The 18,511-nt window shown below is 31.1% G+C and overlaps 1 protein-coding gene across 1 annotated transcript; it reads right to left on the reverse strand.

Annotated features, from left to right (window-relative positions):
- Nucleotides 1-2,971: 2,971 nt before the first annotated feature.
- Nucleotides 2,972-3,704, reverse strand: LOC125817979 (kiwellin-like). Its single transcript, XM_049497480.1, has one exon. The coding sequence runs from the start codon at nucleotides 3,664-3,666 to the stop codon at nucleotides 3,028-3,030; it is 639 nt and encodes a 212-aa protein (XP_049353437.1). The 5' UTR covers nucleotides 3,667-3,704; the 3' UTR covers nucleotides 2,972-3,027.
- Nucleotides 3,705-18,511: the final 14,807 nt, after the last annotated feature.

The following is an 18,511-nucleotide window of genomic DNA, read 5'->3' on the forward strand; positions in this document are numbered from 1 at the left end:
AGATTGGTGGCTAAAGGTTACACACAAAGAGAAGGGCTAGACTACTATGAAACTTTTTCTCCAGTTGCTAAGATGGTCTCAGTCAGGTGACTATGATCAATGTTATTGCTGCTAAGGAATATGATCTTTTTCACATGTATATTAGCAATACATTCCTTCAAGGTGACTTGGATAATGTTGTGTATATGAAACTTCCTCAGGGTTTCCATAAACAGTGGGAGACTATAGTATGTAGGCTCTTCAAGTCATTATATGGGCTTAAACAGGCTTCTAGGCAATGGAACATCAAGGTCACAACAGCTCTCCTTGAGGATGATTATAAACAAAGTTCTCATGACCATTTATTATTCACCAAGTAATAAGGATCAGATATTGTGATCATCCTTATATATGTTGATGATCTCCTTATCACTGGAAACAGTCATGACATCATACAAGCAGCCAAACAATATATTCACAACAAATTTAAAGTTAAGGACCTAGGACAACTTACCTATTTTCTAGGAATAGAGGTCTTAAGGTCACAACATGAAGCTCTGCTCAATCAGAGGAAATATGCTTTAGAGGTCATTTCTGAAGTTGGTTTGAGTGAAGCCAAGTTGAGTGCCTATTTTGATTCAGATTGGCCGGCATGCCCTAATAGTAGGAGATCAGTGGCAAGGTTTGTGGTTCAACTGGGAGGTTCCTTAATATCTTGGAAGTCAAAGAAATAACACACGGTTAGTCGTAGCTCTGCTGAATCTGAGCATAGAAGTATGGCTACTGTGGGGTCTGAAATCATCTAGTTAGTTGGCCTACTAAAGGATATTGATGTCAAAGTTCCTACTCCTATAGAGCTCTATTGTAACAACAAAGCTGTGCTACAAATAACTTCAAATCCTATGTTCCACGAACGCACGAAACACATTAAAATTGATTGTCATTTTGTGAGAAAAGACTGCAGGCAAGGCTGATCAAACCTGCACATTTATCTACTTACTTGCAACTGCTTGACTTGATAACTAAAGGCCTTGGAGAGGCCCAACATCACTTCCTTCTATCCAAGCTTGGTGTTCTAGATGTCTTTCACCCTACAGCTTGATAGGGTGTATTAAAGTGACCATATTCACATTTCTGTTATAGTGAGCAAGTTAGAAGAAGCTGTTAGTTAAGGTGGTTTAAATGTTTGTTACAAGGACAGCCAATTGGCATCCACTAGTAGCTAACTAACGTGCCTATAAGTACAGAGCACATGTGATTGTAATTTTCACTTTTCAGATTCAATAAAACAGTTTCCCTTTCTCCTTCATCTATATTCTCTTTGCATATTCAGTGATCCACATCAATGGTGGACGCATATGCAAAGTGTTTAGCATAAATTTTACAATACACGTAGGACGCCACGAAGGACATGTATTTAATTGTTCAATTCTATACAAATTTATGTGCCTTGCACATTCAAAATTAAAAAGCATAGATGTCAGTTGATATCAAGTTAAAAAACACATTCCAGTATATACCCTTTTTTGATAGTACAATATGACCTTGCACTCCGTCCTCCTTTTTTGCATTTTTGTAATTTTCAGACTTTCTATAATTGGTGCATAATTTAAGATAGACATAAAGACTTTTGAAATTTATAATAAAAAAGAAAGATAAATATTTTTTCTGATTTTAAATTACCCTTAGTTTATGAAAAAGTACCTAACTAGACATACTTTACTATCATATATACTTAATTTACCTATACTTTGAAAAAATTACACATAATACCACTTTTAAATTTATATCATATATTTTAATATATTTAATCGGATACACATATCTCTTAAATATGATATTAAATAATTATCTTAAAATTTGAATTCCTTAATTAATGGTAAATTAGCAATTTAAATTATTTTCTCTCACCTTTGACTTTCCCTCCCCCAATCCGTCTCTATCTCTTACCCCCACCCCCACGATCTTCAAACACCTCCACTATCTCCCTCTCTTCCTTAATCCTCTCAATACATGTTTGATTATCTCAAATTTAAAACTAAATCTTGATATTCAGAAGTATACAAAGAGGTAAAAAAAAATCATTATTATAATCTATCTTGATTTACATCTCATTCATGTATCTAAGATAGAGTTCATATTGCTCTAAAGTTCAATTTTGTAAACTTTTATAAATTGTATTTGTCAATTACACACATGTATCTCAGTGTAAGATTTTTTAAAGTGGCGAAATGTTAAAATCAGAGCTACATCACCTATATTATTTTTTTCAAGCAAACTTTCTACATTTTATTTATCTTAACTCAAAAGTACAAAAAGTGACTTACTCCTCCCTAACTTGAAAGTATTCAAAGCTTCTATATCACCTATACTCATAATTAATTAGTACAAAAAAGAATTACAATTTTGTGATTACCATAATTCATTCAATCCCCTATATCACCCTTCTAATTTATATGACATATTATATTTTCCTTTATATAAATTTGTTCCCCCTCCCTCCCCTCCTCCAAATGTCTCATTTTCATATTCAATACTAATATAATTTTAACTTTTCACTTTATTCTTAATAAGATTATCTATAACCATTAAAATATCTATGCTTTGTTTAAGTCCACAAATTTCAAGTGAATTTATTTCTTTTATAAACTCAGCGACTAGTCAAACAAATTGAAATAATGTAAAGAGATTAAATAGATGGTCGAAGACAAGAGTCTTTTCATCAAGCACTATTTAACGGGAACAAATCATGTTGCGGATATGTTGACTTCCTTAGGTTATCAACCGGAGGAAGTAGTTTCGCAAATTCAAAGGGGGGTGATGCCATGATATTAAAAAAAAGAGAGTCAAACATCACAAAATAAATTGAGATGAAAGAAGAACATTATTAGTTAGAAATTATGTCGTAGTTGATTATTTTTAAGAAACTCTAATGTACATCTTATTACATGTAAGATGACACGCTTATTCAAGAATTATATAATTTGAGACATATAAAGTTACTGAATTCTATCGAATCCATAACTGTAACGATCGATCTACGTTGGCCTAAACCATGGACCAAGTGACAGGAACAATACCTAACTCTGTATTTAACCCTAAAGCTCTCCACACAGCAATAGAACCATCCACTATGTTATTTTTGCATGGACTTTGAAAAGCATGTTCCGCATCACAACCCATAGTAGAATCACACTCATCCACCACTTTAGCCGTTACGGTCTTTCCATTATTAGCGCGAATTAGTATCATTTTACCACACCTTGAACGTCCCGCGAACCATCCGGTGGACAATGCTACTACTCTTTCATTATTGTTATGATATTTCCCATCACATGATGATGGACCACCACCATCTCCGCCTTCACTGAAATCGTTGAGGGTAAGTTGAGCAGGCGTTGAGGAGGTGACAGGTGGCGAGCAACGGTATATTGGGTGCACACCATTGCAATTGAGTGTGCCAGACGGACGACATGTATTGGTTGGAGTTGGAGATGGGACGGAAGGAGGGTTACTTTTGCAAATTTTGGTACCAACGTTAGGATCATCGTTACATTTTCCGTTTATGCAAATTAATTGACCATCACAATCGTCCCAAGTTTTACAAGGGCCGTTACATTGAGAAATGGCGTTAGAAGTAGAGATGAAAATGGTGAAAATTAGTGAAAGAAAGGTTAGATTGGACATTGTGGCTATTTTTGTAATGATTGAAAAGGTTATATGTGTAAGAAAGTGTTGATGGGTGAAGAAAAGTGTCTAAATGGATGAATATATATAGGGAGAAATGATGTTGTGATGAGTCGTGATTTTCGGCTAGTAGATGTGTACGTGTCAATTGGACGGATTGACTTGAATCTAAGCACGTTATTTATTCGTTCAAAATTAAATTTTTCTAAGTTGAAATGAACTGAATCGGGATAAGTTCAATAATGAATAAGTTTTACTCGTTCTTTCTTTTTTTCTAAAAAGAAAATTCTTCAATGAAGTGGATTGATCGAGCATCATGAGGTTTTAAGTTTAAATTCTAACATAGACAAAATGCTAAGTAATTTCTTTATATTTATTTTAACTTTTGGTGAAAAAGTTATCTGGCATGTGTTGCTAATAGTAAGTAACATATTTTTGTAGAATTTGATTGAAGTACACCAGGCGATCCGAATACGACGATTATATATACATGTAAAAATCCTTCCAAATTCTATACAAATCCTATTTTAAATGAACTTACATCTGGCTACCCTATGCACAAAGACTTGCATGGATTCACGGCTTCTGACATTAGGTGGAGTAGCAAGTTGATTGATTAATTAATTGGAGTTGTGGTAGGATGATTTGAAATTTAATTATCCCAAAATTAATGGGATTAAATTCAATTTGTTGGAAATGAAGTTTTTTGCTGGAAGGATTATTTTCATAAACGAGCTTTGCAACGTGCAAATCCAAATTAGTACTAATAAACTAGATGGCAATATTTTGTGTTAAATTTCTCCTGGTTAATTAATTAATTATTTTTTCAAGTAATTAACATTAGGTAAATCAAGAAATAAAAGGAGAGTAACATTAGGTAAATCATGTAAATATACGCTATTCCTACTACTCCTTTCCTAGGTAGTGGCTGCTAATTAATTAATATATTCATTTTTGACTCAATAAGGAATAAATATATTTCTAGATCTTTTCCAACGATAAAAAAATAAAAAGACAAGTCTATTACATAATTAGGTGAATGAAACAAGGCAATAAAAAAGGAATCTAGGAACAACTATGGAGGATTAATTTCTCCATCTTAAAATATCGATCATTTTAAAGGTCGAACACAAACACAATAGAAAAATACTCATCACATATTTGTCAATGATTTTATATTTGGTTAATCCTTATTCTTTGAGAAAGGGTTTTGGACGGGAGTCCTATTTAGAAGAGAATACTAGTTTCTTTGTCTCAAACCATCTATCGTGTTTTTCTTATAAGCTAATTAGTTATAAATATTCAACTACCTAATACTTCATATATATCAATTTGAAACAGTTACCTATATATATCCCATGTATAACAACCGTAAAATAAATGTATAATGTATATACTCTAAAATTTTCTTTTGTATATGAAAGTTCCTTCAAATACATAAATGTTAAATAATCAATTTTATGTGAAGTTCTTGAAATTAGTACACGTAGGACATATTGTATTATGCTATGTAGGACACACATATGTGTTTACTTGACTTCAACTCACATCTGCACCTTCCAAATTTGTGTATGTACAAATATATACCTAAACTTGTATAAAATTGAATAAATAGACACACATGTCCTACGTGGGATACTACATGTAGGATACAAATTTGCCGTTCAGGACGCCACGTAGGATGAATATGTCTATTTGTTCAATTTTATACTAGCTTAAGTGTCTTTTCAGCACACCCATAATTAGAAGACATATATGTCAGTTGATACCAAATTAAATAATACGTTTATGTATTACATCATTTTTTTACTAGTACAATACGCCCATACTCTCCTTAGTCCTTCCCTTTTTTGCATTTTTGTGCTTTCCCTTTTTATTTTTTATTTTTTTTTATTTTTTTTTACATTTTGTGATTTTCAGACTTACTACATGCAGAATTGCAATTAAGTGATTAACATAATTCATGCAATCCCCTATACTCATAATTAATTAGTACTCCCTTCTAATTTATATATATGACATAGTATATTATATTTTCCATTTTATAAATTTATCCACCAAAAAGGTCACATTTTCATATTTAATTAATTTTAAGCTTTTCATTTTATTTTTAATAAGATTATCTATAATCACTAAAATATTTATGAATTATTTTACACCATAAATTTCAAGTGAGTTTATTTCATATATGAGCTCAACGACTAGTCAAACAAATAGAAACAAAGCAAACATATTAAATATATGGTATAAGGATCTTTTCATCAAGCACTAATTCAGGGAAGCAAATCAAGTTGCGGATACGATGGCTTCCTTGAGTTATCAACCGGAGGAAGTAATTTGGCAAATTCAAAGGAATGATAGGTTCGTGACATGATGTTACAAAAAGAGAGAGTCAAAGTGAAAATTTCATATATAACATATATTATAGTATTATTTTTGAGCTATAGCAGTAGAGTTTCAGTTTCAAGTTATAGCATTTACAATTTCAGGTTTTAACAAATTCATCAAAAAGAGAAATGTTTTATTAATTGAAAAAAAACTGTCAAAAAAATTAAAAAATAAACAAAATTGGTTTTTTAAAAACGGAATTAAAAAACAATAAATTAAAAGACTGAATTTGTGGGCTGTTATTTAATTTGAAATTATTATAGATATTTAATGATTAGCACTAAATAAGGAATCCATACAAATTAACATTATTTTTTATCCTTAATTAACTCAATTTCGTTAAAATTAAATCTAATCAGATCATTTCCTTCTTTTCATCAAAGTTTCTCTCTCTTCATTCTTCATCCAAAAAAAAATAATCTCAGGAGCGAATAGTTGAATTTTTTTTCATTGAAAAAAAATGATTTTATTGATATGGACAATTGCGTATCAATTTTATTTAAACACGGTGGAAGATGAGATCATTCGGGTAAGTATTTAGTACTGTTTATTGTTTGTTTTTAAGTTGAGTTGAAATGAAAAATTGTTTTGTTTAACTGAAAATGTTGTAAAATGTATAATATTAGTGATTTTATGTTTTTGTGATTGTTTTATGTATTTTTTCTTAAATTATAAAGTGATTGTATATTTGCGAATGAATTTAATAGAATTTTTGGAAAGAAATCTGTAAGAAAAATGTGTTAAGTTATATGTAAACAAAATTATTTGGATTTTTTGACAAATTGTATGACAAGTGGTTTTAGTTGGTATTAAATTCTAAATTTTACTGGATCATATTAGATGTTGTCATCGCTGAAGAAATTAGTGAGTTAGAAATTAATTATCTGGTACGATTAAAAAAATGTATTTGTAATGAGTGAGTAATTGTTGTATGAAATGTGTATTAAGTGTGTTTGAATGTTGGTATGATATAAGCTATCTTTGCGACAGGTATATGAAATGTATATTAAGAAAGTATGAATTTCGTCTGTAGTCGTGTCTGACGAAATGTATGAAAAGTTTTTTTAATGTTGTATTGATGGTGAAATTTTATGTAGACATTTGAGTATAAAGTTTTTTGTTATTAAATAAGTATTTGATGTATGATTTATGTATTATAGAAGCATGAAAGTGCTTGGAATGTACTATTTGAATGATATTTGTAAGAATTGTTTGTTTAATTAAATATAAAAATTGTTTTGTAATATTCTGTCTGTCTGAATGATATTTGTATTTCGAATTGTTTGTTAATAATCTGATACCTTTTTTTTTTTTTTAATGAACAGGGCATTATGTGAATTTTCAAATGGAAGGGGTTTTATATGATTCTTCTAGTCTTTATAGTGGTCTATTAAACGTGATAACATCGCAACTTATGATAGATACTAATATAAATGATTTAGAGATAAAATATTTAGTAGATGATCGATGCCCACCTGTTAGAATACACAATGATGTTGGTGTGCGTGTTTTCTTAGATCAAAAGAAAGTTAATTTGGATTTGTTTACTAAATATTCATTGTGCATAACTTAGTTTATTCATTCAGTAATCATACAAAATGCACTCTTATAAATTTAGTTTTTTTATATGTGTTTGAATTTATACAAGATTCATTCATTCAATACACAAAATTCATAAAGTTGTTAATAAAAATTGTTCCTAATTAAATGTATTGTATATATTAGTAATACTTATAAAAAGTTAATTATGTAATTAATTCAAACACTATTTTTATGGTTTAATCCATTGTTTTTTGATCTGTGTTTCAATTTATTCAAGATTCATTTATTAAGTACACAAATTTCATACAGTTGTTACTAAAATTTGTTCCAGATTTAATGTATTGTATATATTAGGACTACTTATAAAAAGTTAATTATGTAGTTAATTCAAACACTATTTTTATGGTTGGACATACATATATTAAGCATATTTATGTAATTCAAACACTAATTTTAGGGGTGATAAACATATTGTAAATATTAGTAATACTTATAAAAAGTTAATTATCTAATTAATTCAAACACTATTTTTATGGTTTAATCACTGGTTTTTTTTATATGTGTTTCAATTTATTCAAGATTCATTCATTAAGTACACAAATTTCATACACTTGTTTCTAAAATTTGTTCCAGATTTAAATGTATTGTATATATTTGGCCTACCTACAAAAAGTTAATTATGTTGTTAATTCAAACACTTGTTTTATGGTTGGTCATACATATATTAAGCATATTTAATTCATGAGAAAATAAGACAGATGCATACACTGATCATTGATTAATCATACATAATGCATACTGTAAGAATTTTTTATTTATACACTATTCAATAATACCAAATCTATCGAATTGTTTATATTTAAAATTGTCTCATATTTAAGATATTGTATATATTAGTGACTAATTTAAGATGTGGTCATACACATAATAATTACTTTTAATTCAAACTAAAATAAGAAAACAATGAAAACACAATTCATGTTTTTAATAGTAAATTCATAATCATATTGATATAACTGGTATTTCATACCTGTTTCATACATTCAGTATACACATTACTGCTTAAAAGATAGTGTATCCGAACTGTATGAATTATGTATAGTAATTTTGTCCTGAACTTATGAAACCCAAACATTATAAAAAAAAATGGATTAATTACTTGGGTGGATTCCCTTTAGAAAATAATTACTTATTTTAAATATACTCTCTAATTATTACCATTTATAGCAATATATAACAATATTATCTATTTTATTTTGTGTCAGCTTTCCCTCTTTCGCTTCTTTCTCTTTTTTCTGTGTCTCTCCTTATTAAGCAAGGATGACAAATACTTTTTGATGAATTGAATGGTGAAACAAACATATCTCAAATGGAAGTTTGCTCATCTTGATTATTACTTTTCTATTTTATTTGAATTTTTATCATGTTTATATTATTATTTTTTTTAAAAATCTTGGTGAAAAAATATTGTTCTTTTTGTTTTTTTTTTAAACTTAAAGATGGGCAAGCCCATTTTATTGATTATTATTCTTTTTGTTGGATAAAAAGTTTCGCACTTTTATAAATTGGAGATGTTTCCTTAATATTGTAACACAATAATCATTAGGATTAAAAAATTTTATTTAGAAAAAATATTCTCTCGATATATATAGTATAATTTTCTTTGTTGATTTATTGTCAAGATTTACAATTATTTGCTTCTGCGTAACACCTTGAAGTAATGCTTAATTGTCAATATATAAAAAATTTAATACATTTTGCATTAAATGTTTAATTCTCTTCTAATTCAACTTTAATATGTGTGTAATACATTTTTAATTCATTTTGCAACTTAATGTCTCTTCATTTGTTACAATTATATTATTTGTCTAATTCATTATTGATACAAGTTTTATTCGTCTACGAATCATTGACTGCTCTTTCGTTTGCTACATTTTGCGTTTATGTTTAATTCTGTTCTAATTCAACTTTAATATGTGTGTAATACATTTTTAATTCATTTTCTAGTTTATTGGTGATGTGCAAGAAAAAAACATGACAAATCAGATTATTTCACTACTACTAAAAATGTATTACACACATATTAAAATTGAATTAGAAGAGAAATAACATGAATGCAAAATGTAGCAAACGAATGAACAATCGATGATTAGAAGACTGAATAAAACTTGTATCAAGAATTAATTAGACAAGTAATCTAATAGTAACAAATGAAGAAACATAATAAATTGTCAAATGAATTAAAGTTGAATTAAAAATGTATTACAAACATATTAAAGTTGAATTAGAAGCGAATTAAACATGAATGCAAAATATAGCAAACTAAAGAACATTATGTAATCAGTAAACTGAATAAAACTTGTATTAATAATGAAATAAACAAGTAATTCAATCGTAACAAATCAACCAATAAACTACAAAATGAATAAACTTATATTAAAAGTGTATTACACAAATATTAAAGTTGAATTAGAAGAGAGATTTAAACATGAATAAAAAATGTAACTAATGAAAGACCAACCAATGATCTATAGAGTGAATTAACTTATATCAATAATAAATTAAACAAGTAATCTAATAGTAACAAATAATAAACTACAAAATGAATTAAATTTGCATTAAAAGTGTATTACACAATACTAAAGTTGAATTAGAAGAGAAAAATTAAGAATAAATGAAAAACGTAACTAATGAACGACAAGACAATAACCTATAGACTGAATTAAACTTGTATTATTCATGAATAAAACATGTATTATATGTGTCTTATAAATTATTTTGATTTATCACTAAGAAAATGAGGGACGGTTGCAATATGTATTAAAAATGTATTGCGCATATCTTATAAATGTATTATTAGTGTGTTACCTAAATTATTCTTGTTGGTATCACTAAGAAAGGAGTGAAGTGTGCAATATGTATTATTCATGGATAAATCATGTATTATATCTATATTTTGATTTGTATCACTAAGAAAAAGAGCGATGTTTGCAATATGTATTACAAATGTATTGTGCCTATATTAAAATGTATTACAAGTGTGTTACTTATATTATTTTGGTTGATATCACTAAAAAATGAGTGAAATTTGAAATATGTATTGAACATGTATTGTTCATGATTTTAATACAATTATGAAATATATCTAATATAACTATTCATTTAAGAATAGTTATTTAAATGAAAATTTCTAAAAGAAGAAAAATAATTAAATAAAAAAGAGAGGGGGAAGAGAAAGAATGTGCGAAGAGACGAAGAAGAAGAAAAGTAAAAAGAAGAAGCATAAGAGAAAAAAAGGCAATGAAAGAAGCTAAGAAAGATAGACAGTACAATTTTTAAAGTAAAAAAAAAAGTTATATTTAGTTAGAAAATTTATATTGCCATAAATGGTAAATATTTTTTTAATATAGTATATTTATGTGATTTACCCAAAAAAAATCGTACCAGACACTATGTGCACAGTGTTAACTATTTTATAACACTCAAACAAGAATAAAAAGGTGCAATCAATTGTTTTGATAACATATTGTAGTATATATCATCAAATACTTAAACGGTAAAGAATTATCCAAAAGTTAAACAAAAAAAAATTATCTAATCAACTATTTCGACCTTTTAATCGGTGGTATTGGTGTAGGATAATCGATTGTATCCGGAACGTGTTCTTTTGCTATCCGAGGTCCACCATATTTGCTAGCAACTGTCCCCGTAACTTCACTTTCGCTGATCGCGCCATCTTCAAACATTATGTTAAAAGGATGGAGCATGAGCATCATCGATTAAGGTTTCATCAAATTTGGGGCTCTTTCTTGGAGTTTCCATTGATTTCTTAGACATGATTAATCTGTTTAATTTTGGAGTGTTGGTGGGTTTTGGCGGTTTGATTTTGGAGAAGATGAGATACAATGGAGAGAGAATGATAGTGGGTGGTGGGTTGAGGTGTGTGTGAGTGAAGAAACGTGTGGGGGTGGGGGGGTGGGGTGTACGATTGGTGAGAGTAACGGTAAACAAGGAAAATATATTGAGTAAATTCCTAAATTTGGGTAACTAACATTTTCTTAGTAAAAAAGGAAGTAAAAAACAAATTAATTACCTATTATTAATTAATTTTAAAAACCTATAAATATATTAATGATTTATTAAATAAATATAATTTAAATTTAAAATAAAAATAATTTTAATTGATATGTCATAACCAGTAAATATTCTGTTATAATCAAGAAATTTTTAAAAGTAGATTTAAAACTCGTAATATTTACTTTTAAATGTGTATATGGGGTGATTTTTCCTATATATATAGGGAGAAATGATATTATGATGAGTCGTGATTTACGGCTAGTTGATGTGTACGTGTCAATTGGACGAATTGACCTTAATCTAAGCATGTTATTTATTCGTTCAAAATTAAGAACTGAATCGAGATAAGTTAAACAATGAATAATAGTAAGGGAAACTTTTTGACCATAGGGAGATATGCTATTCCTAGTACTCTTTAGTTCCTAGGTAATGGTTGCTATTTAATCAATATATTCATTTTTGACTCAATAGATAAATATATTTCTACATCTTTTCCACTAAAAATTAAAAAAATAAATATGTTATATAAATAAATGAATGAAACAAGGTGATAAAAAAAAAAAAAAAAAACAGACCTAGGAACAAGTAAGGACAATTAATATTTTCCGTTTTCAAATATTGACCATTTTAGGGGTCAAGCACAATTATAATAGAAAAAATTATGACAGAATATGATGGATATTCATAACGTATTTGTCAATAATTTTATGATGGATTATTAAGTTACAAATTCTTCCCATGGGCTGCACTAACCCATGACTATACTTGGTCGTAAATCTTTCAAGCATTTTGATGACGATTATATATGTTGATTTCTCTAATTAAAAATAGAACATGACCGTCGTCCACGTTTTAAAACAATCCATGTCTTGCAAATCAATTTTCATAGTTTGATTTGAATATAGTTGATTTGTTAAGAAACTCACATATTATTGGGTGTTTGTCCAAATTTATAAAATCATAATTGGGTGTTTTATTTTTTTGGAAGAAACGGCATCATATTTATTATAATTGCCTTTTCTTTTACGATAAGAAAACTATAAATATTTTATATCTGGTTAATCTTTATTCTTGGAGAAAGGGTTTTGGATGGAGTCCTATTTAGGAGAAAATATTGATCTCTTCGTCTCAAATCATTTATCGTGTTTTTCTTATGAAAGTTTCAATTAGTCAAAAATAGTACTTCAGATGTATCAATTTGAAATAGTTACTGGTGCATATTCATTGTATTACAACTATAAAATAAGTGTATGCTACGTATATTTCTTGCGTGGCATAATACATGCGTCCTATGTGGTATAATACATATTAAAGTGACCATATTCACATTTCTGTTATAGTGAGCAAGTTAGAAGAAGCTGTTAGTTAAGGTGGTTTAAATGTTTGTTACAAGGACAGCCAATTGGCATCCACTAGTAGCTAACTAACGTGCCTATAAGTACAAAGCACATGTGATTGTAATTTTCACTTTTCAGATTCAATAAAACAGTTTCCCTTTCTCCTTCATCTATATTCTCTTTGCATATTCAGTGATCCACATCAATGGTGGACGCATATGCAAAGTGTTTAGCATAAATTTTACATGGTATCAGAGCGGCGATCTCACCTCTAACTGCGTATTAATTGATTTCATCGCAATTTCTCAATAGGAGCAAAAATGCCAGAGGATTAAGCTAATGCATCCATGGCGGCTCCAACAATACTAACACTCGACCATCATCATCCGATTTATCTTCAAGCTTCAGATTCTCCAGGTCTAGTAATAATTCCAATCAAGCTCACAGGTCTAGAGAATTACTCTCTGTGGAGTCGATCGATAAAACTAGCTCTGCGAGACAAAGTAAGCTAGGGTTTGTGGATGGTACTTGTCTTAAGAGCAAGTATAAAGGAGAATTAAAGGAATTATGGGAAAAATGTAGCGCTATTGTACTATCCTGGATTGGTAGCACTGTTTCGGTTGAACTAGTCCCTAGCATTGTTTATGCTTCAACTGCTAGAAAGGTGTGGGAAGAATTCAAGGAACGATTCGATCGGTCGGATTTAACTAGGATCTACTATCTGTGGTCTGAAATTGTCAATTTAAAGAAGTGGACTGATTCCGTGACTTGCTATTTCTCCAGAATGAAGGATTTGTGGAATGAACTTGATGTCATGATTTACATGCCTTCATGTGGTTGTGAAGAGTCTAGTCTTTATGTAGAACACCTCAAATCTCAGCGATTATTACAGTTCATTATGGGACTCAATGAGAGCAATTACAACTTGAGAAGCAGTATTTTCACTCGAAACGCTAATGTGACAGTTAATGAAGCCTATGCAATCATGACTCAAGAAAAAAGCCAACGATCACTGGGAGTAGTTAATGCTCACAAGGATCCCTTAACAATGTTGGCTGGGAGAACTCTTAGTTATAGACAGAAGAAGCCAGGGAACTATGGAGGATGGTCTGGAACCACAAGTGAAGGGGGATTATGGATGATTGTGTGGAATTGCGGGAGGAATTCCTTGCATCCATTGTGGTTACAAAGGTCATTTGAAGGATGATTGTTATAGAATTGTTGGCTATCATCAGGACTTCAAGAGTAGGAGGAGATCTTCACAACAAACACAACAGTCACAACCTGCACAATTCGAGCATACAACCCATACTAGCTCCAATGCCAACACTAGTTCCAATGCCAACAATCCAAGTTAAGGTTCAAGCTACTTCCTCACAAAACAACAATATCAGGAACTGCTTGGTAAACAGGCTCAATCCAGCAATGAATGTGTTTCTAGCATGATAGGTATACACTCATTGTTATCTAATGTCTTACATTCTGAGTGGATTATTGATTCTGGATCATCTCACCATATTACACCCTGTAGAGGTTTTTTGTCTGATATTAGGACCCTTGATATTCATCTTAGTGATAAGGTTCAAGCACCAACTGGAGGAAGATCACAGATCACAGGTACATGTAATGCACCTATTTTTGGGACTTCTAGTCTGCAGAACGTCCTCCATGTTCCTGATTTCAAATTCAATCTCCTCTCAATGTCTAAGATAACCAAGGAATTATCATGTGTTGTCCTCTTCTTCCCTGATTTTTGTGTATTTCAGGGGCTTTACAATGGCAAGGTCTTGGGGATTGGTAGAGAAAATGATAGTCTGTACCTCTTGCAGGAGAAGCTCACTCCAATTACAAATACTGCAAGCTTCAAGTGTGATGTTAAAAGAGTTCTTTGGCACCTTAGATTAGGTCATCCTTCCACCACTGTCATGCAACACATATCTTTACTCAATAAATGTGATAGCCCTATCATACATGACAAATGTCATATATTTCCTTTAGCTAAACATCATTGGTTAAGCTGCCCTACTAGTTGTACTAAGACAATTGTTTGTTTTGATTTGCTGCATGTAGACTTGTGGGGGCTTTACAAAAAGCCTACCTATGACAATAAGTATTATTGTTTTCACTATTGTTGATGATTACAGTCGGTATACATGGGTTTGCTTGATACAATCTAAATGTGAGGTTACCACTGTGTTGAATTTTTTTTTTGTGCCTAGTTAAAACTCAATTTGATGCATGTGTAAAAATATTGAGGTCTGATAATGATACTGAATTCTTTAATTCACATTGTGAGAAATTGTTGGCTTCACATGGTATTGTCCACCAGAGTGGCTGCCCATATTCCCCACAACAGAATGACACAGTAGAAAGAAACCATAGGCATATATTGGAAGTGGCTAGAGCCCTCAAATTCCAAAGTGGAGTGCCCATCAATTTTTGGGGTGACTGTGTTAGGACCTCAGTTTATTTGATCAATAAGTTGCCTTCACAGGTGTTAAAATAATAGACTCTTTATGCACTCTTGTATGGCAAAAAGGCCAACCTTGATCATTTGAGGGTGTTTGGTTGCCTATGTTATGCTAGCAAACTACTTAGACATAACAAGTTTGTTGCAAGGGCAAGAATGGTTGTTCTAGTTGGATATATTCTGAAACTCAGAAAGGTTATAAGTTGTAAGATCTGACTGACAAAATCTTCTTTGTTAATAGGGATGTCAGCTTTGGAGAATCTGAATTTCCTTTCCATAAGGATGTCTCTACAGATATGGACATATTCAATATTAATTCTTTTGACACTGTGCATGCTTCCAATCCTAATGTTTTTGACAATCCTTTGGTTGATGGCGCCCTCTCACAGTCCCATTTACCTATAACTGCTGAAGTTACTGTGGGAGTAGACTCTGAGGTAGCTGAGGTTGCACCAGTTGATGTTATGCAGGATGAGATCTTCGTACAGGGTGAACTATTTGATTCTGTTTTAGCAGAAGAGCAGGGCACTCCCTTACCTATCCTTGCACCTAATCCTCCTCCCCTTAGACTAGTCAGAACAACCAAACCACATATTTGGCTCACTGCCTATGTTTCTATTGTTATCCCCAAAGGCAATTACTCACATCCAATTTCACAGTTTGTATCCTATGACCATTTGTCTCCTGTTTATCAAGAATATTTGGCAAATTTCTCTCATGCTACTGAGCCTACCTCATTCAAGATGGCTTCTCAGGATCTATAGTGGGCACATGCTATGCAACAAGAGATAGATGCTTTGGAGGCAAATCATACTTGGGAGCTGATTGCCTTACCTGTTGGTCAGAAAACTATAGGTGCTAAATGGGTTTATAAAATTAAGCATAAAGCTAATGGTGAAGTTGACAAGTATAAAGTTAGATTGGTGGCTAAAAGTTACACACAAAAATAAGGGCTAGACTACCATGAAACTTTTTCTCCAGTTGCTAAGATGGTTTCAGTCAGGTGAGTATCATCAGTGTTGTTGCTGCTAAGGAATGAGATCTTTTTCACATGGATGTTAGCAATGTTTTTCTTTAAGGTGACTTGGATAAGGTTGTGTATATGGAACTTCCTTGGGGTTTCCATAAACAGTGGGAGACTAGAGTATGCAGGCTCTTGAAGTCATTATTTGGGCTTAAACAGGCTTCCGGGCAATGGAACATCAAACTCACAACAGCTCTCCTTGAGGATGATTATAAACGAAGTTCTCATGACCATTCATTATTCACTAAGCAATAAGGATCAGACATTGTGATCATCCTTATATATGTTGATGATCTCCTCATCACTGGAAACAGTCATGACATGATACAAGCAACTAGAGAATATCTTCACAGCAAATTTAAAGTTAAGGACCTAGGACAACTTACCTATTTTCTAGGAATAGAGGTCTTAAGGTCGCAACATGAAACTCTGCTCAATCAGAGGAAATATACTTTAGAGGTCATTTCTGAAGTTGGTTTGAGTGGAGCCAAGTTGAGTGCCTATTTTGATTCAGATTGGGCAGCATACATTAATACTATGAGATCAGTGACAGGGTTTGTGGTTCAACTGGGAGGTTCCTTAATCTATTGGAAGTCAAAGAAACAACATACGGTTAGTCGTAGCTCTGCTGAATCTGAGCATAGAAGTATGGCTGCTGTGGTGTCTGAAATCATCTGGTTAGTTGGCCTACTGAAGGATATTGATGTCAAAGTTCCTACTCCTATAGAGCTCTATTGTAACAACAAAGCTGCGCTACAAATAGCTTCAAATCCTATGTTCCATGAACGCACGAAACACATTGAAATTGATTGTCATTTTGTGAGGGAAAGATTGCAGGCAGGGCTGATCAAACCTACACATTTATCTACTTCCTTGCAACTGCCTGACTTGATAACTAAAGACCTTGGAGAGGCCCAATATCACTTCCTTCTATCTTGGTGTTCTAGATGCCTTTCACCCTACAGCTTGAGGGGGTGTATTAAAGTGACCATATTCACATTGCTGTTATAGTGAGCAAGTTAGAAGAAGCTGTTAGTTAAGTCGTTTTAAATGTTTGTTACAAGGACAGCCAGCTGGCATCCACTAATAGCTAACTAACGTGCCTATAAGTACAGAGCACATGTGATTGTAATTTTCACTTTTCAGATTCAATAAAACAGTTTCTCTTTCTCCTTCATCTATATTCTCTCTGCGTATTCAGTGATCCACATCAATGGTGGACGTATGTGCAGAGTGCTTAGCATAAATTTTACAATACACGTAGGACACCACGAAGGACATGCGTTTAATTGTTTAATTCTATACAAATTTATGTGCCTTGCACATTCAAAATTAAAAAGCATATATGTCAGTTGATATCAAGTCAAAAAACACATTCCAGTATATACCATTTTTTGATAGTACAATATGACCTTGCACTCCGTCCTCCTTTTTTGCATTTTTGCAATTTTCAGACTCTCTATAATTGGTGCATAATTTAAGATAGACATATAGGCTTTTGAAATTTATAATAAAAAAGAAAGATAAATATTTTTTCTGATTTTAAATTACCCTTAGTTTATGAAAAACTACCTAACTAGACATACTTTACTATCATATATACTTAATTTACCTATACTTTGAAAAAATTACACATAATACCACTTTTAATAATTATATCATATATTTTAATATATTTAATTAGATACACATATCTCTTAAATATGATATTAAATAATTATCTTAAAATTTGAATTCCTTAATTAATGGTAAATTAGCAATTTAAATAATTTTCTCTCACCTATGTCTTTCCCTCGCCCAATCCGTCTCTATCTCTTACCCCCACCCCCACGATCTTCAAACACCTCCACTATCTCCCTCTCTTCCTTAATCCTCTCAATACATGTTTGCTTATCTCAAATTTAAAACTAAATCTTGATATTCAGAAGTATACAAAGAGGTAAAAAAAAAAATCATTATTATAATGTATCTTGATTTACATCTCATTCATGTATCTAAGATAGAGTT

The sequence above is a fragment of the Solanum verrucosum genome, unplaced genomic scaffold (genome assembly GCF_900185275.1).
Source record: "Solanum verrucosum unplaced genomic scaffold, falcon-dt-bn FXZP01000253.1, whole genome shotgun sequence".
Lineage (NCBI taxonomy): Eukaryota > Viridiplantae > Streptophyta > Magnoliopsida > Solanales > Solanaceae > Solanum > Solanum verrucosum.

What these genes read in the sequence shown, in the direction of transcription:
- LOC125817979 (XM_049497480.1), bottom strand. Translation starts at nt 3,666, where the DNA reads ATGTCCAATCTAACCTTTCTTTCACTAATTTTCACCATTTTCATCTCT.